This window comes from Catharus ustulatus, chromosome 20 (genome assembly GCF_009819885.2).
Source record: "Catharus ustulatus isolate bCatUst1 chromosome 20, bCatUst1.pri.v2, whole genome shotgun sequence".
NCBI classification, from domain to species: domain Eukaryota; kingdom Metazoa; phylum Chordata; class Aves; order Passeriformes; family Turdidae; genus Catharus; species Catharus ustulatus.
In genome coordinates this window covers 9,534,872-9,559,280 of record NC_046240.1, presented here as the reverse complement: position 1 = coordinate 9,559,280, position 24,409 = coordinate 9,534,872, and the positions used below count along the sequence as shown (strand labels likewise).

General features: G+C 45.3%; 1 protein-coding gene across 1 annotated transcript in view; it reads right to left on the bottom strand.

The window, feature by feature from the left end:
- Window positions 1-9,655: 9,655 nt before the first annotated feature.
- The window catches only part of GNA13 (G protein subunit alpha 13), a 28,606-nt gene continuing 13,852 nt past the window's right edge, over window positions 9,656-24,409 (bottom strand). Inside the window, exons 3-4 of the mRNA XM_033076842.1 lie at window positions 18,459-18,509; window positions 9,656-14,301 (exon numbers count right to left, since the gene is read on the bottom strand). Coding sequence (XP_032932733.1) covers window positions 13,729-14,301; window positions 18,459-18,509 — 624 coding nt within the window. The 3' untranslated portion in view covers window positions 9,656-13,728. The remainder of the gene's footprint in view (window positions 14,302-18,458; window positions 18,510-24,409) is intronic.

Here is a 24,409-nt window from a genome sequence, read left to right as displayed (position 1 = left end):
GGGTCTGCAGGCACAAAGGGAATTTCTCTGGTTCTCCTCCCATTTGCTGCCCTTCTCCTGCTGTCTCCACTGACAGAGGTCAGAGCCTGTCCCAGCTTTGGCAAATATCACAAAACCCAGCAGGTGAACCCACATCCCCAGCAGCAAACAGATCACCTAAATAATTAAACACAAATTAAACCCTTCAAGCTTCAGTTCATGAAGTGTTTTCATGGAGACAGCCCCAGTTCTCCCCAATCCCAAAGGTTTTTATTCAGCCTCCTTTGCACAGCTTTGAGTGAATTCCAAGAATTCCAAGAATTCCAACCTCAGTGTTTGTCTTCAAGGACAAGACACTGACCCTGCAGCCTGACCTACCTGTGGAGTTCTCCTTGGATAAAAGCCCCTTGAGCACAGCAGAGAGGCCAAACTGCTCAGTGTGCAAAGTGGAACTGGATATAAACCTTGTATCCATGTCAAATTCTATTTTGTCGACCAAGAAAACAGGAGCAGTAAATATTAAAATGCATAAGTGGTTCCATTTCCAAAAGAGTGATTTTTAAAATGCATATAGATGCACTCTGGTGTGGACTTTTAAAAGCAAAATTCACATGTTTTACAGGAGTTAATTGCTCACAGTATGTGAGGGCAGGAAGGGAGAACAAAAGCAGATCTGTAAAGCTGAGAGGAAAAATTAGCCCTGAAAATTGTGCACAGTGGGAAGTGTGCCCCATCAGCCTGATCTGGGGCCCAGGTAGCAGGGGAGCCAATTTGCCAGCACAGAGCAGGAAGTTTCCTACCTGGGAGAGGTAAAGAACGGAAACCTGCCCAAATCCTGGTTACAGTAATTACAAATAACATCCTGACACAGGAAATTAAACTTCTCACACAAAGCACCCGTTAAAAACGTGAACATGATTAAAAAAATAAAAAAAAAAAAAAGAGAGAGAGATAGAGAACTTTGTAAATAAGCTGAATTAAATTCAAGGTATTTTCTCCTGAACATGAATGCAACCAGATTTGTCTGCCCTCCCTGGATGCTGTGGGCAGATCCCACAGCACAGCACACCCCAGGCTGGATTTAGGAGCGTTCAGGAGTGATGAACACAAACATTCCTGGATGCAGGAGGCAGCCTCAGCACAGACCAAACACTGAGCATCATGCTAGCAACCGCTGTCAGCCAAGACATACAAACATGAGCTTTCCAGAGAAGAATTTTTAGTGCACTGGTAGTTCCTTGTCAGACAGTAAATTTTAAAATAGTGCATAGTGAATGGCAGAGAGTAACCCTTTAAATACACAAAGTTTTCTATGTGTGTTATACTCAATCCCAGCAGCACCTGAGGCATTTTAATAACTTCTCATGGTTCTCCTGGAACACTTGTAGGGGTTTGGGTGAACACATTTGGGGCTCCTGCCTCTGCTTCTCTATCATCTCTGTGCAGTCCTTGATAATAAGGTTTTCAAGTTGTAACACACAAAATGAAAATGAAAGGGGAAAGCTGAAAGATTTTAATCTTCATGCTTGAAAGACCGAAGCAAAATCCTTCTCCTCTCTCACCTGCATCCTACTCCTTGTGTCTGAACACAACAGTTAACACTGGTGAGAAGTTTTCAAACCTCTGAGCAACACAACCCTTCTCCTCTTTCCCCAGATACCCTCTGTAACACCTGCTTCTACTTAGCAAACAAATAAACAGTCACTAACCACAAGTGTAACTCTCTACCACTGACATTTCTTTGCATGTCTCAGACCACAGCTTCCTTTGGAAACCCTGAACTTATGTGTTTCTACAGTTTTAGTGTCTGTAAGGCCGTAGGAAGATGAGAAAAACAAGCAAACACACAGAGGCAGAAGCTGGTGGTATCTACAGCAACAGGGACACAAACGACACAAAGGCAGGCAGAGGTTGTGAAATGCATCCTGCAGTGCAGAGAAGGCAGAGACCAGGGCTGGCTGATGGGGGTGAGATCCAGGCTCAGGTGGGAGGGGTGGCTCCCAGGCACAGGTGACACCAGCAGGGGCTCCCAGTGCCCAAAGGTGTGGGACAAGCACACATCCAGCCAGGCATGAGGAAAAAGGCCAAAAACCTGCCCAGAGCATCCTGCTGGTCCTGCTCTGCTGCAGGACACCCTGAGCAGCCTTGGGAGTGGCTGCTCTGAGCTGTGCTCCTCACAGCATGGCACAGGACATGCAGGCCAGGGGCTGGGCTGTGCCCTGGTGCCACCAGCACAGCCCCAGCGCTGCAGAGGGGAGGAAGGAAGAGGTTGGGTGCAGCTTGTGTGACTGCCCAGGCTCCCTGCCCCGGGTTTTCTGTCACACTGAGCCAGTGGCAGCCTCAGGCTGTGCCAGGGAGGGTCAGGCTGGATATCAGGAAAGGTTCCTCCCCCAGAGGGTGCTGGGCACTGCCCAGGCTCCCCAGGGAATGGGCACAGCCCCACAGAGCTCCAGGACACTTTGGACAGCACTGCCAGGGTGGGATTGTTGGGGGATCCGTGTTGGACTTGAACGATCCTTGTGTTCCCCTCCCACTTAGGATATTTCTATTCTATTCTATTCTATTCTATTCTATTCTATTCTATTCTATTCTATTCTATTCTATTCTATTCTTATTTCTATTTCTATTTCTATTTCTATTTCTATTTCTATTTCTATTTCTATTTCTATTTCTATTTCTATTTCTATTTCTATTTCGTCCCGTCCCGTGTCCCCTCGGTGTCCCCTCCTTGTCCCCCCTGTGTCCCCTCGGTGTCCCCTCTTGTCCCCCCTCTCCCGCAGCCCCCGGCTGCGCGGCCCGCGCGCGCCCCCTGCCGGCCCCCCAAGGGACTGCGGGACCGGGACACGGACTGGGACAGGAGGGACAAGGGGACAGGGACAGGGACATGGGGACAGGGACATGGGGACAGGGACATGGGGACAGGGACAGGGACATGGGGACAGGGACATGGGGACGGGGACATGGGGACGGGGACATGGGGACAGGGACATGGGGACAGGACAGGGACATGGGGACAGGGACAGGGACAAGGGGACAGGGACATGGGGACAGGGACAGGGACAGGGACATGGGGACAGGGACAAGGGGACAGGAGGGACAGGGACATGGGGACAGGGACATGGGGACAGGGACATGGGGACAGGAGGGATAGGGACATGGGGACAGGGACATGGGGACAGGGACAGGGACATGGGGACAAGGACATGGGGACAGGGACATGGGGACAGGGACAGGGACATGAGGACAGGGACATGGACATGGGGACAGGGACATGGGGACAGGGACAGACGGGACAGGGACATGGGGGCAGGGACATGAGGACAGGGACAAGGGGACAGGGACAGGGACATCGAGGACAGGAGGGGTAGGGACAGGCAGGGACACGGGGACAGGGACATCGGGGACATGGGACAGGCGGGACAGGGACATGGGGACAGGCGAGGACATGGGGACAGGGACATGGGGACACAGGCGGGACGGGGACAGGAACACACGGGACAGGGACAGCCGGGATGAGGACACACGGGACAGACGGGATAGGGACATGGGGACAGGGACATGGGGACACAGGCGGGACATGAGGACAGGAAAGGACGAGGACACACCAGACAGGAACACACGGGACGGGACAGCCGGGATGAGGACACACGGGACAGGGACGGGTGGGACAGGGACACGCAGGACAGGGACACAGGGCTGGGGACAGCAGGACTGGCTGTGCTGTACTGGTTTGTTCCTGTGTGAATTGACAGCAGCATTGCCATTATTAATTTAAAATGTGTGCACGAGAGAGATGGAGCATGTTTTATTAATCCAGCTCGTTTAAAAGTTTTAAGAGACCTGCAGGAAAGCAGCAGCAAGGGAAGGAGAACATTGAGGACTTGGTAATGAGAGCATCACCCTTCCTGGAGCAGATTTTGGATAGAATTGGCAAAATTGAGGGGAAAAGCATCATGAATGACAGTGCACCATGGAGCTGAAACCCTTCAGGGAGTTATCTGCCTCCATGCATTTTTCCTAGGAAAATTTTTCCTACATTTTCCTCTATAACCAGAGGCATTCTGGGCTTATTGTTTTGTACAGGTGTCTCAGGAGCAGCATTTCCCCAACACACCCAACAGCTCTTTGGGGTTTTTATTAAATCCAAACAAATAACAGCTCCAGTATTTACACTCATGTGATGCTTTTTGTGTTCAGCAGCTTTTACAAAAACACCCACTGGTGAGGTTTGCTGCAAGACAGAGTTTAGCCCATGGTTCCTATGGCTAGATATTAATGTTCCATTTTCCCCCCTGATAATTTCATTATTTTCTCCAGCACTTCAAAGAAACATAAACCAGGGAAAAGAAGGAGCCTGGAATTCTCAGGAAGCGTTGCTAATGTGGTGATTGAGACTGAATTTCACACCTCCCCTTGGCCTGCTGGACCCGAAGCTGCTGAGCAAGCACAGCTGCTATATTTAGTGCTCTGACATTCCTGGAATCCATCCTGTGCTCAGATGTGCTCTGACATTCCTGGAATCCATCCTGTGCTCAGATCATGGCACAGGACCGTGCACATGGATCAGGGTCCTCCCTCTGCCCCTCCAGCTCCTCCACAATGTTTGGTCAGAAGCTTCAAAGTGACACAGGGCTGAAACAGAGCTGGCTGCAGACAATAATCATGCCATGCCATGTCATCAATAATCTTGCCATGTCAGTCAATCCCCTCCTAACACGTTCAGCTCTGAAGTTTTTTTCACAAACATTGCATCAGGAGCTCTTCCCTGGCACATAAGGATGGGGTGACATTCATGTCCCATAAACAAAAATACCACCAGAAGATGGAGTAAAAAATCAGCCTGTGCTAAAGAAGTGTGAGATCCAGAGAGCTTTGGAAATGGGAAATTATGTTCAGTTTTTAGTTTCATTTCAGATGTTTTAGATGTTATTTTGCTTTACAGGAACTGTGAATGTGTGGGGTTACATCCCACACCACTTCCAGGAGCTATTTAAAGGAGGAGGAATTACTTAAACACAAACAAATAACAAGGAGTTATTTAAATGCAAAGCTTTGTGAGCGTTATAAATGTGAACATGGAGATGGGACAGGTGAAATCCTGCCACAAACAGACCTGGGACCTGAAACCCCCTGAGCAAGAAGACAGTCTGGACCTTTCTGCAGGGATCTGGAGTGCTCTGCACCATCCCAGTCACCCACCCTGCCCTATCAGGGAGTGGGGCACCAAGGTGTGGGGCAGAGGTTTCACTTCTCTGGCAGTGCTGGGCTCATCCCACTGATCTGGGACACCTTTCAGGCTGGGGATTGCTCCTGCAGGGGCTTTTCTCTCCCTCCTGGTGCCCCTGGAAGCAGCTCCCAGGACCTTTCCCTCAATGCAGGGCTCTCCCTGCTCAGGGAATCACCAACCTCCTCCTCCCCACAGAGCCATGGCAGGAAGGGAATGTGCCAGGCTGGGTTTTCCTCCTCTGCTCTCCTTCCCTTGGCATCATCACAGGCGTTTTCTTGCTGCAAGCAAAGGAGAGGGGGAGTGGGAAGCCTGGCTCAGAGGAATGGCTGGGTGGCTGCCAGGTGCTTTCATATCCCATCCCTGCTGCACTGGGGAGGGGAGAACAACACTTTACCTTGCTAGCCTTTCAGAGAGGAGCTCCCTCTGGCAATTCATTTGAATAATAAATGTCTAAATGCTCTCCATATATCAAACCTTTCAGTTCAGCCAAGTGGGGCTGCTTTTCTAAAGGGATAAATCCTGGAATGGTTTGGGTTGGAAGGGACCTTGAAGCTCCTCCAGTTCCATCCCCTTGCATGGCAGGGACACCTTCCACTGTCCCAGGGATCCAGGGGCAGCCACAGCTTCTCTGGGCAGCCTCAGGGCCTCCCCACCCTCACAGGGAAGGATTTCTTCCCAATATCCAATCTGAACCTGCTCTCTGTCAGTTTGAAGCCATTCCCCTTGTCCTGTCACTCAAATAATCTTTTTCCAGCTTTCTTTCAGGCTCCCTCCAGGGACTGGACGATCACAATTAGGTCCTTGCAGTGGTGTGACAAAGAGACAGCCACAGACCTGCTGCCCTTGCAGAAATGTCCCTTTCCCCAGTGACATCCCCAAAGGACACCAGAGATGACTCCTCACTGCTCCATGACAGCACAGTGAAGCCAACTTGCCACATGCTGACAAAAAAAAAAATAGAGTGTTTAATAATCTTTCACCTTGAGTATTGCAGAGGTGAGAGGAGCAGCAGCAGCAGGGTTTCCTGCTGTGGGAGAGGATGCAATGCCATCAACAGGGAGGGACTGGAGGGGCTCCTGCTGCTCAGTCTGCTGGTGTCCCTTCCCCAGGCAGCTTGTGGAGCACAGCAGAGGATAAAATGAGAATTATTCCCTTTTCTCCTCATTTTGTCAGTGGGTATGGGAGAGAGAAGGAAGGGGAGTCTGCGTGGGCTGTCTGCAAGAACAAAAGAGGAAGTTTTCCCCTAATTTGAGACAATTTTTCAGCAAGTGCCAGACGTGATGTAAGAAGGCTGATGCTGCTGAAGCCTTGCTCAACTTGCCCCCCTGCAAATCCTGATGTTAATAATGCATTGAAAATGCTGATTTCACTGAAGTTCTTTTGTTTTCTTCCCTTTTCTTCAGGGAAAGTGGAGGCTACAGCAGGAAACAGTCATCAGCTCACAGCTGCTCCCACCCTTAGACTCTGGATCAATATAAGAGAATCAGCTCATACAGAAAAAATGCAAAATATTCTGCCTAGGCAACCCCAGAAAGATCTGTATCACTGTTAGATACTGGCTTTTCTTCCAATAAAAGCTGAAAACAACAAGCAGCCCCCAGGCACAGACTGGGGGTGCACAGAGGAGCTGAAGCTGACGTGGGGGTGGTGGTGGCACTGCAGGGACAGGCAGATGCAGGGAGTGCTGGTGAGTGAATTATTCCCTGGAGGTGAGTTATTCACAGCTGCTGGCATCCCCCAAACTTCACTGCCAGGGAATATGGAAACAGTCAGAGCCCCTGAGCAGCACAAAGGCTGTTTGGGGGAAGGGGGATGTTAAATTAGATGTTCTTCTCCTTTTCTCCACTCCTGCTTCCCCTCTGGATCTGACAGAGAGGTGGCTTTTTGCTCTGTCAGAGAAGCTGATTGTGTTCCAGGCTGCAGGCAGCAGCACAGAGCACAGGACAGCACCTGCAGCCTGGCTAAGAGCCAGCCAGGATTGGCCTGAACAGAGGTTTGGACATCAGGCAGGGATTGGGGCTCTAAGATGTTTCCTGTCCAATCCTGGGAAGAGCATCAACATCCTTCATACAGGCAAGATCCACTCCTCAACACTGGGAGTGGGAAAAACTTGCTTTGGATACTGTTGGATACACAGGATCTCGTGCTTCCTCCTGCTCTGCAAGTTCTAAATTAATAAAAACCAGTCTTTACTGATGAGCATCATCTTAGTGGGTCACTACATTTGCAGCAACTGAGGCAGAGAAATGGGATTTATTCACCCTGGATCTGCTGACAAATGTGTTCCTGCCTTCCCCTGCAGGGCTCCCTGCCCGAGGAGCAGCAAACAGACCTGCTGCTCACAGCTTGGAGTGCTCAGCCTTTCACTATGAACTCTGCATGGAGCTGCAGGCACCGTGGCAGAGCCCCAAATCCAGGTTTGTCAGATCCAGTGCTCAGCAATTCATCAGAGCCTCGGCTCCCTGTGCAGAGCAGCAGCTCGGCTGGGACTGCTCTCCCCTCTTTGGGGAACTTTGGATTCTTCACTGAATCATCTGCTGCCTGCTCACTGCACTGTGCCAGGTTAACAGTGACAGTGAGCAAGGATTCCAGAAAAAATGCTGTTTGTGGGAGCTGCACTCCAGCTGGAATCAATGTTGTCTCTCAAGTGCATGAAAGCAGCAGAGAAAGGCAATCCAAGAGCATCTCAAGTCAGGCACAAATAAAACCACTGCAGAGCTTTGTGGGACTCCATCCATCTGGGTCCTTCTTATCAGTTTAATCAAGTGATTCCCATCTCACACACACTGGGAAGGGGACAGAAGCACCTCCCTGCAGCACCTGCTCTGTTCCAGAGGGCAAACCCAGCAGGGGCAGTGCCAGAGCAGATTCCTGTCCCATTCCTGGATTCCCCTTGGGATTTCTCTCCTGGCAGCCCCTCCTCAGCCCTGTGCCCTCCGTGGTCACCTCTGCAGGACCAAGGTGGGCTCTGAGCTCAGCTCCTGCTGCCAGGGGACAGCAGGGACACTCTGGGCACAGCCCCACTGCCTTTTCAATCCCTCTGTCAGTTATTGTGCAATCACTGAGTTACTTGAACAGGAAGGAAGAGGCTGGGACACCCAACCTACGCTCAGCACTGCAACGAGGTGTTTTGGTAAATCAAAAGTGTTGCAAACGTGAAGAAACTTCACTTGCTCCTGGAAATAAATAAATCCTGGAACGTGCTCTTTTTTCCATTTCTTTTTTTCTTTTTTCCATCTCTGCTCTTCCCACTGCTTTAACCCTCAGCACATCAGTGTGGTGAGGTGATCAGAGCCCAGCATGGTCCAACATCACTAACCCATTCCTAAGATAAAATTATCAGTTATTAATTATTGCATAGAATTATCACAGACTCATGGAAAGGTTTGAGTCAGAAGGGACCTTAAAGCTCATTCAGTTCCAACCTAGAAGTTCCACCTTCCACCCAGAAAAATTTGCTCAAGGCTTGTCCCCAAAAGCTTCACCTGAAGCCCAGGTAAAGCAATGCAATTACACTTGTGATATTTGGATTATAAAACCCAACAAACATGACTTGTTAAGCTGAGTTCTAGATGGGTTTGGTTTTACTTCTCAGGTGGTATGTCAGGAAGTGAGATGCAGAAAAACAAAAAAAAGAAAAAAAGGCTTAAAAAACCCCCTGGATTTCAAAGTGAGAGGAACATCAGAGTGTTCAGCTGGTGTGAGTTTTCCAGAGTGAAAAAGGGATAGAAAGGATCTGGAACCCAAACAAGGAGCTGAGCTCAGTTCCAGGGCATCTGGCAGGTTCTGAACTCGTTCAGTGATCAGAGGAGAGCACCCAGGCTCTGACCCAGCCTCAACATCCACACTGGGAATTCCTGCAGCTCCTGGGCTCCTGCCAGCAGGCCCAGCACTAATGCTGAGCTCCAGAAACAAGGATGACCTGGGCTGAGCATTTCTGGGGATTTAGTGTCCACAGCACACCAGCCAAACCCAAGAGCTCCTGTGGAAAATGAAGCATTTCAGGCCTACAAAAACTGATGAGAAATCAATGTTTTGCTGCAAAATTCTGCTTCATACTGCAGCCAGTGAGCCTCTTCTGGCTTAGTCAAAAAGCTAAAAAAAACCCAACAAAACCAACTCTGCTGTATCAAGATCCATAATTCATAGAGCTTTGTCGCAGAACACACCCGAGTGCCATCAATATTTTAAATATTGAGCACAAAACTGGCTGTCAAGTGCAAGTCAGCAATTTCCTGGCGCCTCCCTGCTGGGGATAAAGTCATCAGGCCGAGCAGAACCTGGAGGAGCCTTTTGAGCAGAGTTTGTTTGACTCTGTTACATATTTTATTTGAAACACAAGATGTGTTTGCAGGAGCAAACCAGCCGGGTTTTACCAACCAACAAAAAGATCAGCTGGCTGTCTCTGCTTGTTAATAAACAGAAAAAGATGATTTCATCACACCAACATGAGGCTGTATATGTTTATTCATCGTCAGTAATTTTTGTACACAAGGCAAATATTAATAGCTGAAAGGCAACACTGTACAGAGCAATGTACAAGCAAGTGTAGAGGTCTGAAACTATGAATTGATTTAACCGTTTTATAAAAAAGAAGTGATGCTTTTTCTTCTAAGACCTCCCTTAGAAATAATTTATTGCCAATCTTAAACTAAAGCAAGGAGAGGAAAAAAAAAATTTACAATAAAAAGTAGTCCCTGGAAAGTTTATAAAAAGTTAAACATATAAAATTGTAAGCCACAAACATTTATACAAAGCTAATACAAATCTTGGTTTTGTTAAAGATCTATGAGGTTGTTATAAAATATATTTTTACATAAAGGCTTCACATAAGGTAAGCTCTCACTGCTACTGAAAGCGCAGGAAAGCGATTTTAAATAGTCTGCAATTCAACTCATTTTCAAGTACAACGCAAAGAAATTGCAAAATGGCACTGGATTGCAATGCTGGGGAATGAAACCTACGGTAATGGTACCATCAGAGACACGACACCTGTAAAGTGAACTGCTGAAGGATCTGCACGAGGGTGTGGGACAGGAGTGGTGCTGGAAAATGAATTTTCTGCCACCAGCCAGGGGGTTGTGGCCAGGGGCAAGAGGGACCCCCAGAGCAGCCAGCCACCCCTCACTCTGCTGGGTAATGCTGAATGTAAAGCTACTCACAAACAAGCTCCATAAACAGCCTTTGAGATCAACTTGACTTTTTTTTTTTTTTGTTCTAGAAGAAAGCTGAAGTTTCACACAAACTGATGGCTTATGCTCCCACGTACAATATATAGAAAATAAAAATAAAAGAGTAACATTTTCAAAGCCCTGATGAACAGCCACAGTTTTTAGGTATCAATCATCTCAGCTGAATGCTCTGCAGCAGGGAACAGTCACTATAACACCAATTTCACCTTCAAGTACAGCTTGTACAGGACAGTGGTTTATCTCCATACAGTCAGTGATCTTTAGAACACAGCTCACTCCAGCAAAGAGAACTAAGGGATTTTGGGAAGCTTGATTTTCTGGGACACTTCACTTTCTATCTGCTTTCCCACCTTCACTTGGAATTCATCCCAACCCTGTACCACAGACAAGGAAGCTTCACTCTCACCAGCAAACTAATTCTGGTTTCAGGACAAAACTCAGCAATTCAGAGCACCAACCCTTCAGTTCTTGTACCAGATTTATGTCCTGCTATAAAAAATTATATTTAGAAACAAATCTAACAGGAAATACAACAGTCCAAGGGGTGCTTCGTGCAGGGAGTTCATGGAGAGTGAGCCTGGAGATGGACAAGGGTGTTGATTTGGGGTTTTTGGCTGCAGGATAACACAGGAACCATGTAAACAGGAACATCCAGGGGTGTTGCCTCACCCCTCTCACACACTGGGAGTGGGAAACCCGAGTGATTTGACTCAGTTATTTCATTAAAACAATTCATTTCTGCCTGAGATTCATAGAGTGCTTTATCTACCAGGGCCTACAAGTGACCCAGCACTGGGGTCCCCCTCGCTCTCTTCCAGGCCCTGGGGTTCACAGGAGAGTGATCTGCAGGGATTCAGAACAGGGATTTTTTGGTGGTTCTGGGGAGAAGCTGCTGAGGATTTCCCCACTTTAGCTAAGGCTACAAGTGCCCAGTGCCTTGGTGATCCTGGCTGCATCCTCAGACTGACATCAGTTTGGAGGATCTTCAGTAAATTAACAGCTTCCATTGACAAAAAAATTCATCAACACTTCACATAGATTAGTTTAGACAAATCCCTGGTACTCACCCTATCATCCACTACCAGTCTTTAGTCTTTTCTGCAATCATCTGGTCTGACACCCTCCAAAGCACCTTCTGCAGACCTCTCCAAATCAACCTTTACTCAGAGCTAAGTCTCTGCTTTGAAAAGACATTTGTTCAGACAACTGTCAGCAAAGGAAAAACCACCCCAACTCCTCCTCCTGTTGACAAGCAAGGGTGTGGATTTGTTTCCTGCTTTCCAAGACAGAACTTGGAGGCCACCAAAGGTTTGGATCTGCTCTTGGAGCATTGATAGCCCAAAGGAGAACTTCTGTTGCCATCACAGGTGTGTTATTCAGTCCTTGAAAGAGCCTCCCCAGCCTCTCCTGAGGGCTCTGCTTCACCCTCCTTGAATTGCTCAAATCACACACCAAATGAACACACCAAATCAGAAATAATCCATGTCCAGTAGAGGCAAAATCTCTATTAAATATCCCCATCCAAGATTCCATTAACCCTCCTGATGTCAGTGCTGCATCCATTTAGGATTATATTTAGACTCTGCACTGTGACTTCTCCCAAGCTCTTTTCAGAATTCTTTCCTCTCCAAACAGTGCCTGATGGCCAGAATCTCAGACTTATCTATGATTATTCACTGGATGAGATAAAAAAATAGAGGTCTTTCGAAGCACCTAACTAAATAAAAATACACTATTCCCCTTCTACTGCCAGGAGAACGAGGTACAGAGATGTTAATGCAGTTTACAATCACAGTAAGTAAAGGCTAAGTTCAGGAGACAGGCAGCTTTCCTATGTCCTGGCAGGGCCACTGCTCCCAGCAGTGACACCACCCTGTCACCCCCAGCTCTTGGGATGACAATAAAAATGTATTCAAGGATTGGCCACCAGCATGATCCACAGGAACTGGCCAATTCCATGGGGCAAAGTGGCAGCTGAAGTGCCCAGACAGCCTGGGGAAAACGTGGTAGGGACACTGATTTTTGTATCACAATCTCACTCTCTTTTTGCAGTGTGCTGTGGGGTACATCAGGATTGCTTTATTTTCACTGTTTTTCATTATTATTATAATTTCTTTTTTTAATCACAACTCCTCCTAAGAAAATTAAACAAAACTGCAAAAGGACTTTGGGTAAAATAGTCACAAGCAGCATTCTGGAAGATGCTGTGCAACACATTTGGCTCAAGTACACTTAGGATTGCTTAGACCCAACTGGAAAGTCTCAGAAAGAACCTCAGCTGAAACACATTCTGCTGGGACACAGTCTTTAAGTTTTCTCAGAAATAAACATTCACCTGCATGGTGTCAGCTACACAAGGCCTCTGCTGGGAATTCATAAGGCCACTGAAAATGCCAGAGGAGACAGAACACAAGGAGGCACTTAGGTTTGCAATTCTCTCCATCACCAAACGCTCCTGACTCAGAGGAGGCACCTGGGAAGGAGGAGGGGAGTGCTAACAGCTGACCCACAGGTAACATCTGCTACCTCCAGGGAACATCTGGACAGTGAAGATAAAAACCACAAGCTGGGCTTGCTCCCCCCTTCCCACAGCAGAGTGCCCAGAGGACTGATCAGAGTGCTCTGTGCTTTGCCATGGCTCCAGGACGCGCGGACGCCTCCGCAGTGAATCCGTGTCTGTGCCACTAACCCCTCATCACTGCACTCAGCACTTCCTGAAAGATGTGTCTGAAACTCCTGATTTTACACATTGTTAAAGTATCTCCTATTCCAACCCAACGCCATGATTTGTACTCAAACAGGAAGTAGGTTACACACCCAGGAACCCGCGCTTCAAAGAGATGATTCCAGCAAGGGATTTGATGGGATTTCTAACCAAAAACAGACCTGAGAAATCATAAGTCAGCTATGGTATCACAGTCTTTAAAATGAAGTTAGATGTGAAAAGTTTCTCTCTCCCCCCTTCTCACCTTAAATTACTGCCACAGTCTAATAATTGCAACAATTTCATTGAAGTTTTGACTTGGAATTCTGGATTCTCTAGGATAATACACATGTTCGTAAAAGGTCAAATTTACCACTTTACAGGTAACTTAGACATAGGTCTGCTATAAAATTACAACTTGAGTCAACTTGAAGCTACACTGGAAGAGATTAAGCCTGAATTTCTGCAGAAATTGGCAATAATGTGTTCAGCAGCAGCTTTTAGCCACATATCAAGAAGTCTGACAGGATCTGGATTTCTCTACTCCTGCTGTAAACTTCTAGTTAAAAAAAAAAAAAAAAAACCAACACACCAGAGTTACTGAAATAAAGCAGTCTTTCTGCACATCACTGTAACATCAGCTGCTTGAGGTTGTCGTGCAGGATGGTATCCTTAACATCACGGAAAACTAGCCGGATGTTCTCTGTGTTAATAGCAGTGGTGAAGTGGTGGTACAGGGGCTTCTGCTGCTGGTCCCGGCGTTTCGTGCGAAAACAATCCACCAGGAATTTTTGGACATCTGTTAAGCAGTGGGGATCCCCTTCAAACTCTGGGAAATAGTCTTTGATGCTGACTTTCTGTACTTTTTCCTCAAGCAAGTCCGTCTTGTTTAAGAAGAGGATGATGGAGACGTTGCTGAACACCCGGTTGTTGACTATCGTTTCAAAAATGTTCAGGGACTCCGTGAGGCGATTTGTCTGCCGGTCCTCCATGAGCACTTGGTCGAATTCACTGGAGGACACGAGGAACAGGATGGAGGTGACGCTGTCGAAGCACTCGAACCATCGCTTCCGCTCCGACCGCTGCCCGCCCACATCCACCATCTTGAAAGGGACATTTTTGATTTCAAAGTCGTACTCGTGGATCCCCTTGGTGGGCCTTCGTGCCAGCAGGATGTCTTGCTGGGAGGGAAGGTAATCCTATAAAAATAAGGAGAGTTTTTTGCTTAGGATATGAGTATGGGGATGGGTTGAGCTGCAGTGGAGAGAGCAGTTTGCATGGGAATAGGACAAGGTTTGCAATAGAGACATGGATGTGGATTTCCATGCTAACATCACAGACCAAAGCAGGAAACACACCCAATATTAAATCACAACATGTAACCCAAAGAACTTTGAGCTTTCCCTTTGCCACAGGACAAGGATCCATAACCAGTCTCAGAGGTGAACCAGCAATTCCTCATGGCAGTTTCCCTCATTTCATCACTTCCTGCTTCCTTCATTCTCTTCCCACAGCGCTGGCTGCCAACACTGGGATCTCAAACAGCTTCCTCAACCCCCTAACTATGGCATATCCCATGCCAGCTGTGGGCTCTGCACTCCTCCCATGCTCTCCTGCAAAGTGCATGACTGCCTCCAGAAAAAAACCAGCTGCTCCACTAAATAACTTTAAAGCAATCAATTATGTCTGAAAGCTAAAACCCAAGCAACTTCCTGTGTTTGTGCAGTGCATCTATGCATCCTGCTGTACCAGTGCACGCTGGTGAGCTCACACTGCCTGAGTTTGCCCAAAATTTACTGTGCAATGAGTAGAACAGGGGAAGAAACTGAGAACTGGGGCAGCAGTGCCTTTCCAGCCTGGGGGCACTGACAGCTGTATCCTGAAGATGTCCAGCCTACCTTTCCCCAGAATTTGAGACATTCAAGAGACTATTTTTGTTTTGATTGTTACATGAACATCATCAATGCATGCAAATGCTACAGGAGGAGGAATTCTTATTAGTCAGTTTTTGACAGTATGAAATGCAACACTCAGATTGGGGATTTCTTCATTCCTAGAATTACACTTTTGTCTGTGGTCCAAGTTCTGTTATCTGCAAAGTGCATCTCTACCTCACAGCTGCCTGTGCTGGACTTTAAAGAAACTCTCCCTCACATTTTCCCAGCATTTCTCACCATTTCAGAGAGCATGATTTAGGTTTTGGAATTTCAGCCTCTTCTTAAAAAGTGAATGATCTATGATCTTCCTTTGACAGTGCCAGTTCCCACACTTGGAGCTTTAATAAAGATGAGTAAGACCATGGTGCAGAAAGTCTGATTCAACCAGTCAGCTGGGTGGTGGAACAGGCACACAACAGTGGCTATTTCAGTACTTGTATCCCAGGTTTAAGGCAGCTGGGCAAATTCAAACCACAAAAATTGAATTTAAAAATAATGAAGTGAGTGCAAAATTCCAAAAACTCGAGGATCACTCTGTTTTATCCTGTAAGTTCCAAAGTGAAACTAGAGAGAGAGAGAGGGCTTTGTCTGAACTCTGGGTTCCTTTTCCCGAGCTGCCCATGACTAAGGCACTGATTTTTATCGTGGCACAAATTACAAAGCAGCTCTGAAGCACAGGCTCCCCACCCTGCAGCCTCTGCTGCAGCACTGTTACACATCCACACCCCACAGCACCAAAATCTGGAGGAGAGAACTGCTAAAGCAACATCAAGTTCCCTCCAAACCGACCAGAAGAGGTGCAGCCACCCCCTTGCTGACTAATGAACAACTTTTAACGGTGGTAAGACTTTTTTTGTTAAATTCTGTTAAATGTATCTTGGGTCTTTTCTACTGAAATTATAGAGAGGAAAACAACCAGCAAAAGCAGTGCAGGGACTGTATGAAATGTCACTGGGCACATGTGAAGCGATTTTGAGCAAAGCTGATTGTCAATATAGAGACAAGTGTTACAGGTCCAACACTCATTCCAGCTTCCAAATAGGAATGTATATTCTTTTGTTTTTCAGAAAGTTAACATCAACTTCTCAGAGCAAAACCAAAACGTCTTAGGAAAGCTCAGGAGTGACTGAAATTATTACATTATCTAAATAAATATAACCAGCTAATGTAATAGGCAAAGCCACATGCACCTTCAATATTGAAACAAGGGCACAAAGCAAACTCTCCTGGGAGTTGGCCTGCAATGTTTACTCAGTAAAGCTGTCAAGAACAAGGATCTTATCCTCAGAATTCCTGACAAATTCCCTCTCGAGTACCATTACTCATTGAAAATTCCTTCCACACTTGCAGCCACAAAGAGAATCCTTTTAAGTGCTTCCTACTTCTGCCTGCACACAAGACCTGCCATGGAAGTGGGTATCTTTAGGGTTCCTTCCAACACAAATCATTCCATGTTTTACCCTGGATATTGGCTACTCTGATCCAACAGCAGCTTGCCCCTTTCTCAGTGCTGATCCCATTCTCCATGTCTGAAGGTTGCAGCATCAGGTGAGTATTTTCCTTGGATGGCACTGAGTATTATTTTCCAAGTTCTTTCAGTGTTTTGCCACTGTCAGTAAGTGCTCTTTCCCTCAAGCATCCTCACATTGATACTGATTTGGAGCACGTGCTTTCTTCCTGATTTTCCTGTCTCCTTTCCTCAAATTCACTGCAGCCTGCTTCATCTAAAGGAGCTCCTTTGGTTATCAGCAGCTCTTTTGGCTATCACATCACTGTTTGCCTAGCTCAAATTACATTTTAAGGCATGACTAAGATCCAATCACAAGATGGAAAGCCAAGTCTCTCTGTGAGGTATTTTGGATACATCCAGTCTGCACTGGCAGTTGAAATAGCAACACACAGTTGCAAGGAATCCAGGAGATCCCACGCATGTCTGCCTGTCAGACACTCTTATTCTGCTGATCTGATTAAATCTGAACATTAAGTTCTTTTCCTTCAGTGCTGTTATCAGCTCCCTCTTGGCAAGAGGCACGTGAATTGCAGATATATGTGTTTATAAGCAATTTAGCTGCAAGTCAGCCCAGTTGCATCAGATAAGAACAAATATTTTTATTTACAATTTGGGGAAACAATCATTAGACAATCTTGCATATAGATAAGAATAAACCAGAAGAACCTATCAAATCTTTCACTAACAAAACTTAGCTAGTGCTTTTTTCCTCAAAGATTTAACATTTCTTACAACAGCAGATCCTGATGAGTCCCTCTGATTCTCAACACCATTTGGTCCAACTTGAAGCCAGGAAAGCTGCAATTCACAGCACTCCCACAGCAAGATCTGCATTAAGTGTGTGTATGTATAAAAACATTTTAAAAACCCAACTACTGACTAGGTTTCACACTTTAATCAAAGAATGGACCAAAGTTTCTCCATGAAGGACTCTGAAATGGAGCTGCAAAACTCTATCCAATATTGTTGGAGAAAAATCCAAGTCCTTTGAAACTTAAAGGCACTGGATTCAAAGACCATGAGAAATCCACCAGTGGCAGAGAGTTCAGCAGTTCATTAAAGTGCAAGTCTTATAACTCCAGACCAAATCCAAATTCAGACACCAAGTGCTGGAGTTCTCAAGCCAGAGATCTGGGAAGCACAATGACAATCAGTGTTTCAGCTAGAACATTGACAGTTCAAAGCAGAAAAATAGTCTGGTTTAAAATTTAATCTGTTAAAAAGAAAAATGAAATTAAGCATGATGTAACAGGGTTTCACTGAAATGGTTTGGATTTTTTCAGCTGGGAATGACCATGGAGAAATTGCTTCCCCACAGAGTTCAAGCACCATATTAAAACCCCTGTTTAAAGGCAGTTTTCCCACATGCCATTCCTGCAATCCACAACTGATGAGCATCAGCAGATACCTTCATTACTCAAGTGCTAATTAACAGTCCTATAAAAATCATATTCTGCCGAAATTTCAGGTTTTTCTCCAGAGAAAACAGATTTTGTTCTTTCCTGAGTTTATGTTAAAGTAGGTATTGCTGGAAGGTACCACTGGCCTGTGACTGATTTAACTCAGAGCTCCTAAGTGGACACATAACCCCAAACCCAGTCTTTTTAGATGTCATTTAGTGCTGAAAAGCTACTTGAACGGTCTCCTGCCTGGCCAAGCATTTGTAACTTGTTTTTTCTTCAATTTTGACAGAAGGTTTATTTTCCTTCCAGGAAAGTCTCCTGGCCTTTGCATTGCCCCATGTTTCTGACATGTCAGTGATGAACTGCTGAGATAATGTGACAGTGCAAGTGAACTAAAGATAAAGTTATTGGAGTAGACACTAATTACATTTCATCTATTTAAAACCCAGAGATCACAAAGACTACTTAAAACTCAAGACTGGAAAGAAAAATAAAAAAGGACTTACTTGTTCTCCAAGTTTATCCAAGTTGTCCAAGAAATACTTTACAGATTCCCCCTAAAAACAAATCAAAGAGTTATTTAAATAAGCGACGTCCTTGATCCCAATAGTTTACATTCTGAAGTCCAGATAATTTATCGAAACCTACATTTAAGTGTTGTCAGCTTTAATCACTGCCATTTTTAAAAGCAGCTATCCTAAGAACACAACTGATGATTTATTCTTGGGCCAGTTAATATTTAAGCTTAAAAGCATAAAAGGCACATTTATAATAGTCACATTCTTTCCAAGTTTAGACTTGATAAATAAATCCAAGTGTTATCCACAGGGAGCATCAATGGAGCAGCCACACCTTCCTTATGAAAAGAAACATTCAATTCCTCCGAGGCTTTGCAGAGTGCACACACAGGCATTCAGCTACAGGGATTAATCACCAGAGAAGGTTCATTTATGCTGCAGGGCCACAGGACTCTTCCCACAGGTACTTCCCCGGAGCACAGGGAGTGATGAGCAGAACACAGGATGAGAAACCACAGCAGACAAAGCATTTTACTCATGTTTCCCATCAGACATCAAGCTGGACCAGAACATCTTATTCTGAGAGATGAGCAGAGCTCCAGGCTGTGCATGATATCACATTCACTATTCACCTTTATCTTCTGGATTTGAGTCATCCCTGTCCTGGCAAAGGGTGGCTGCAGTTTTTAATCCCTCCAGTAATGCGGAACTAAAGATTTTTCCATGGTAAACCTGAAGCACAGTCAGCTCTGCAGAACTCCATCAGGGTGCTGGGATTAAGGAGGAATTCTCCCATGGATACTGCTGCACCTGAGTTCACGTGCAATAGGAATGTACTGAAGGAATTCACTGCAGGGGAAAGCACCTTTTTAAGGTTCTCAGCATCCTCACAGAATCACAAATCTGCTTCCTTTTGGCAGCTCTTAATTACCAGCTATAACTTACTCATTTTACAGTAAGTGCAGAAAAGAAACCACCTGTGTTTTCACATTGCAGGTGGAAGAGCAGAAATTCTGACTGAGCTTTCTTGATGAGAAAATCAAGCAGCACTTGAGGCCAGGGTGACTACACCCCAATAATGATTTCCCTTCACTTCAATGTGAACTCTGCAAACTTTATCCAGGGAGAATATAAACCTCACTACTCAACTGTGTCATCTAAAAACATCTACCCTGAGCAGAGTAGAGTAAATAACAGGCCAAAAATGGTTCTGGCAAACACATCAGCAAGGCACCTTTGCAAGTTCTCCAGGCACTAAAATAAATTACATAATACAAGTGGATACCACACCTTTAAGTGTGCAATTTGAGCATCAGCTTTTAATGAGGCAAGACTGGGGCTCTGGTTGGAACATGCCTCGTGCTCGACACACCTGCAGGGAGAGAGCCCAGCACACCTCTCCTACCTTATTTTACCTCCTGTTTTCTCTGGGGTGACAAACTGCAGCAGGAACATCATTTTAATAGCACACAGCAGCAACTGCTTGCAATGATAGCAGTACTGTATCTTTTCCAGCATCTGTTCTAGCCTCAATCCTCTAAGGAAGGTGTACAGGCAAGTGCATTCCTATTTCACACAAAATAAGCAACCCTGATGCATGAATCCACCAAGCTTCCCAAGGAGGAGTGACAGGATCAGAATTCAGGCCTTCCAAGTGCTTAAACCACTGTCTCTAGCCAAATACTAAGGCAAAATAAAATTTAAGGTCAGATTTAATTCCTTTTTTAGGTGCCAATAGGAGTTGGCAATCTTCCCTTCCCCACAGGGTTGGCTACATACCAATCAGGCAGATTTCAGACTCAGTAAGTGCAGGTATTTATTCTGGAATACCTGGGCCTCAGAGGCTGAATTTTTGTGTGTGTGTGTGTGTGCATACAAACATGCATTTTAATCTCAGACAGCTTTTTTATACAACTTACAGCAATACCTACTCCCTAAAGAAGCATTAACTCTGCAGTTAATGTGGAAGTTACTACCTCTCCTTTAAGTCCCACGATTTGCAGTTACTGAGCAGTTGGAACAGACAAGCAAACCACAGCCTGGAAAATTCACAAAACATCCCCACAAGCAGCTTTCCAAAAGAGGGGATTTCCTGAAATCACAAATGCAAAATGCATGGGGCTGCAGTGACAGTGACACTGCAGAGCCACACATCCAACAGCAAAGTCAGTGCCAGGGAACACTGAGATGGGCTGTCACCTACCAGAGACAGTGGCACACAAACATCAAGGTGGCCATGCTGAAACTGAATCATTAAATCCATCAGTTACAACACAACACAGCTCATTAAGCAGGGACATTCCAGCTTTCCTCCTCCACACCATGGCCTCAGCTGCTTGGGTTCTCCCCTCATAAAAATCTGTTCAGACAGCAAGTGCTCTGCACATGACTCAGCCCTGTAACCAAGGATAAAAGTTGTGCATTCACTGTGTTTTACCAATCTGCATACCAATTAAAAACCCAGAACAGCTTCAAACTCATCATCTCTCCTTCCACCCCACTCCAGCCACCCATCCCTATCACAGAGCCACAACCCAGGGCTGACCAGGGGCAATTTTCTGTCTGCCCTGGACACGTTGCTATCAGCAGGCTGAGCTCTGCTAACTACAGACACTCCTGAACAGAAAAGCACCTCCCTGAACAGATTGTTATCAGAATGCACTACTGGAGAAGCAGAGAGTTTTGACCCATTTAAACAAACTTCAAAGAGGCAGCATTACAAAGCAGCCCAGCTTCAATCCCTTCCCAAAGGGTGAAGTTTTTCATTCTATCCAATAATGAAAAGGAACACACTGAAAAACTCAGCACATAACAACCAAGGAAAGCCTTAATGCCACCTATTTTTAAAAATCAGTTAGAAAAGGAACCATTCACATGCCAGCACAACAGCCCCAAAGCCAGCTTCTGTGTTAGGCAGCTTTTTCTTGGTGGACAGACAACCAGATCCCACTCAGTAAATCCATGACAGTGACCATATTTAAATAGCTGTACTCAACAGCTGTCACCTAAAATTTCCCTTCTGACAAACTGTAAACTCTCTGGTTTACCCAAGATGACTAGGAAAAAGAAATTGGGTTTCCCCAGTCCGTGCCACTAAGGCCAGTGTGGCTCACCATGTCCAGGCCTGCCACGTGGCTGCTCTGCAATCCAGCTGTGGTGTCAGGCCACAAAGGAGCCACACCAAGAGCAAAATCTAGACAAGAAATAAGAAACTGGAGGATCTGGCCCCATTAAAACCCCCACAGTTCTCCATTACACTCCTGTTGTCTTCACACCCACGTTCTGTGAGTACATAGGACGGAAATTTAAAGATTAGCTAAAAATACAGTGATGTCCCCAGCACAGGAAGGACCTTGACCTGTTGGAGGGAGTCCAGAGGAGGCCACCAAGCTGATTACAGAGATGGAGCACCTCTCCTACAAGGAAAGGCTGAGACATTTGGGAAAAAGGATTTGGGGTCACCCTTCACTACCTGAAGGGAGCACAGAGGAAAGATGGAAAAACTATTTACAAGGGTCTGGAGTGAGAGAACAAGGGGGAATGGCATCACACTGACAAAGCAGGTTTAGATTGGTTATTAGGAAGAAATTCTTTGAGGATTCTATGGCATTGGCACAAGCTGCCCAGAGCTGTGGATGCTGCACACCTTGGAATGTTCAAGGCCAGGCTGGACAGGGCTTGGAGCAGCCTGGGATAATGGATAATGGCAGCTGTCCCTCCAAACAATTCCATGTGATGGTCTTCAACCAGCCACAGGTGAACCTTCATTTTAAAGTGCAGATGAACTCTTGGAGATAATTTGTAGGCTTGAGGAGTTTGGAAATGCAGATCTCTGAAGGGCAGCAATGACACTGGAACCAACCACACCATGGAGCCCAACTCATCCCTGCCCACTTCCCTCTGCTGCACTCCAGTACAGCCCAAAGACACCAACCCAAGGGTAAAATCCAGCCCAGGCTTGGGCACACATCTCAAATGAATACTGAGGTACTGCAATCAAACAAACTTCCTGAGCACACCCCAATACAGCAGAATGAACAAGCAGCTTCAAAACCTTCTGGTGTCACAGGAGGCTGCTTTGGCTGCTTCAAACTTTATTAAATTATAGCAGGATATCGGATTTTTAAGCAGTCCCTTTTGAATGCTTGAGGAAGATGCCCTTTTTTGCTCAGATGGAATATACATGTCTCAGCTGTGGCCCTTCAGCCTCCCCCTGATTCAGAAATGCATGTAAACCACAGGAAGTTGACTGTTAAGTAACTTTATTCATAACTGTCAACTATTCCATTTTCAGAAAGGTTTGAGTCAAACCAGCCTGTGTCTCCTGCAGCCTTGTGATCCTCCCTGAGAGGGCCAAGTCACTTCATCACAAATGTACAAGAAAACACTGAAACCTCACTGCTATCAAGGTGCCTGATGTTACAACAGTTTCCCCTACAACTCTGCATTTAACTATTAGTTAAATTAAATAGCTCCAGTTTTATAATTCATTATTTTTACAAAGCCATGGCTACAGCAGAGTTGGTCATTTAGTTGTAGGCCAATACCTGCTGGTGTGGATATCTGCAGTCAAGCAGAGCAGGTATCTTTTATAAACAGAACACAGCTCTGCCTAAAGCAAAGTAACCACAAAAAATATTTTGGGAAATTAAAAAAAAAACCTACATGAAATACACACCAGATGAACACATCTTTTAAACCCAGGAAGCACCAATTTATTTGGTTTCCATGAAAACAATGTCAGCAATCTAAATATGATTTGTTGAAACCTTAGCATAGCCAAATGGCTTTTTAGCTCTTCAAGGGGATCAGGGATACTGCATTTTTTCCACTAGCAATTGCTTAAAAAAGAAGAAAGATATAGAGAAAAAGTATCAAATAAAGATGTAGTCCTCACAAGGTTTAAAGAAAGAAACAATTTATCAAACCATCTAGGTTTGGCTGCAAGTTCAGTGGAACATACTGAACTGACAAGGTTTATTAAGTATCAGAAATAATGAGATATTTTAAGAAAATAGGAGATATAACTTAGTAGCTCTATATTAGAACTTTAAGAACCACCAAACATTTTCCCTTCTTGACCTTACTTAAACTTCTTGAAAAAGAGAAACAAATATTTCCTATTTCATTTAATTAAAAACCCACAAAAACACAAGAAACAAAAACATCACCAAAAAGAAGCTTTTTACAAGCCTAGTTTAGAGTAAGAACAGGTAACTGCAGCGTTTTTAGGATGGTGTGTACATGCCTAAATACACAAACCAAACCATCCATAACACTGGAGAATCAGCCTGAAGGAAGATAATGGAGAAATGGGCAGAGTCTGAAAATTCTGCATTTTACAGCACCCTAGTAATGCATATAGCACACACTTCATTATGTACAGGGTGTTTTTCTGGTAGGGGCTTAATCCAAGAAAATCCATATGTGAGGATTTTGGCAAAGGAAAGAATCTCTACCAACCTTTTTATTTTTTTGCCACTCCACCCTAAGCTGATTTAAAAGAAGACTGACTACAAATCAATACTGCTGCAACTGAAGTTTTAGCAGATGTCTTCTGAAATGCCAGTAATAAATAGAAGGATAATGAATGGAGAAACATTTCAATCAAATCAATCAATGCAGATTCCCAGAGGAAGGGAGATTAGAGGGCACAACCTCCTCCACCCAAATATCCACAGCATTACACAAAGGAGGGAGATGATCCAGATGATATATTTATGTCATGAATATATATCCTAATTACATCAATGAGTTCAAATCCACAGTTGTCTTGATTGTTAGACCAGGAGGTTTAACCAAGTCTCATGTTGAGACATTCAGCTGGTTTGGTCTCTTGCTGGTCTCAGATTTGAGGGTAAATGAAACAATCTTGGTTCCTTCACAGCTTCCAGGTTTCCACAATTTCTCTTCCCAGTGCTTTTTGAAGAGGATTCCTC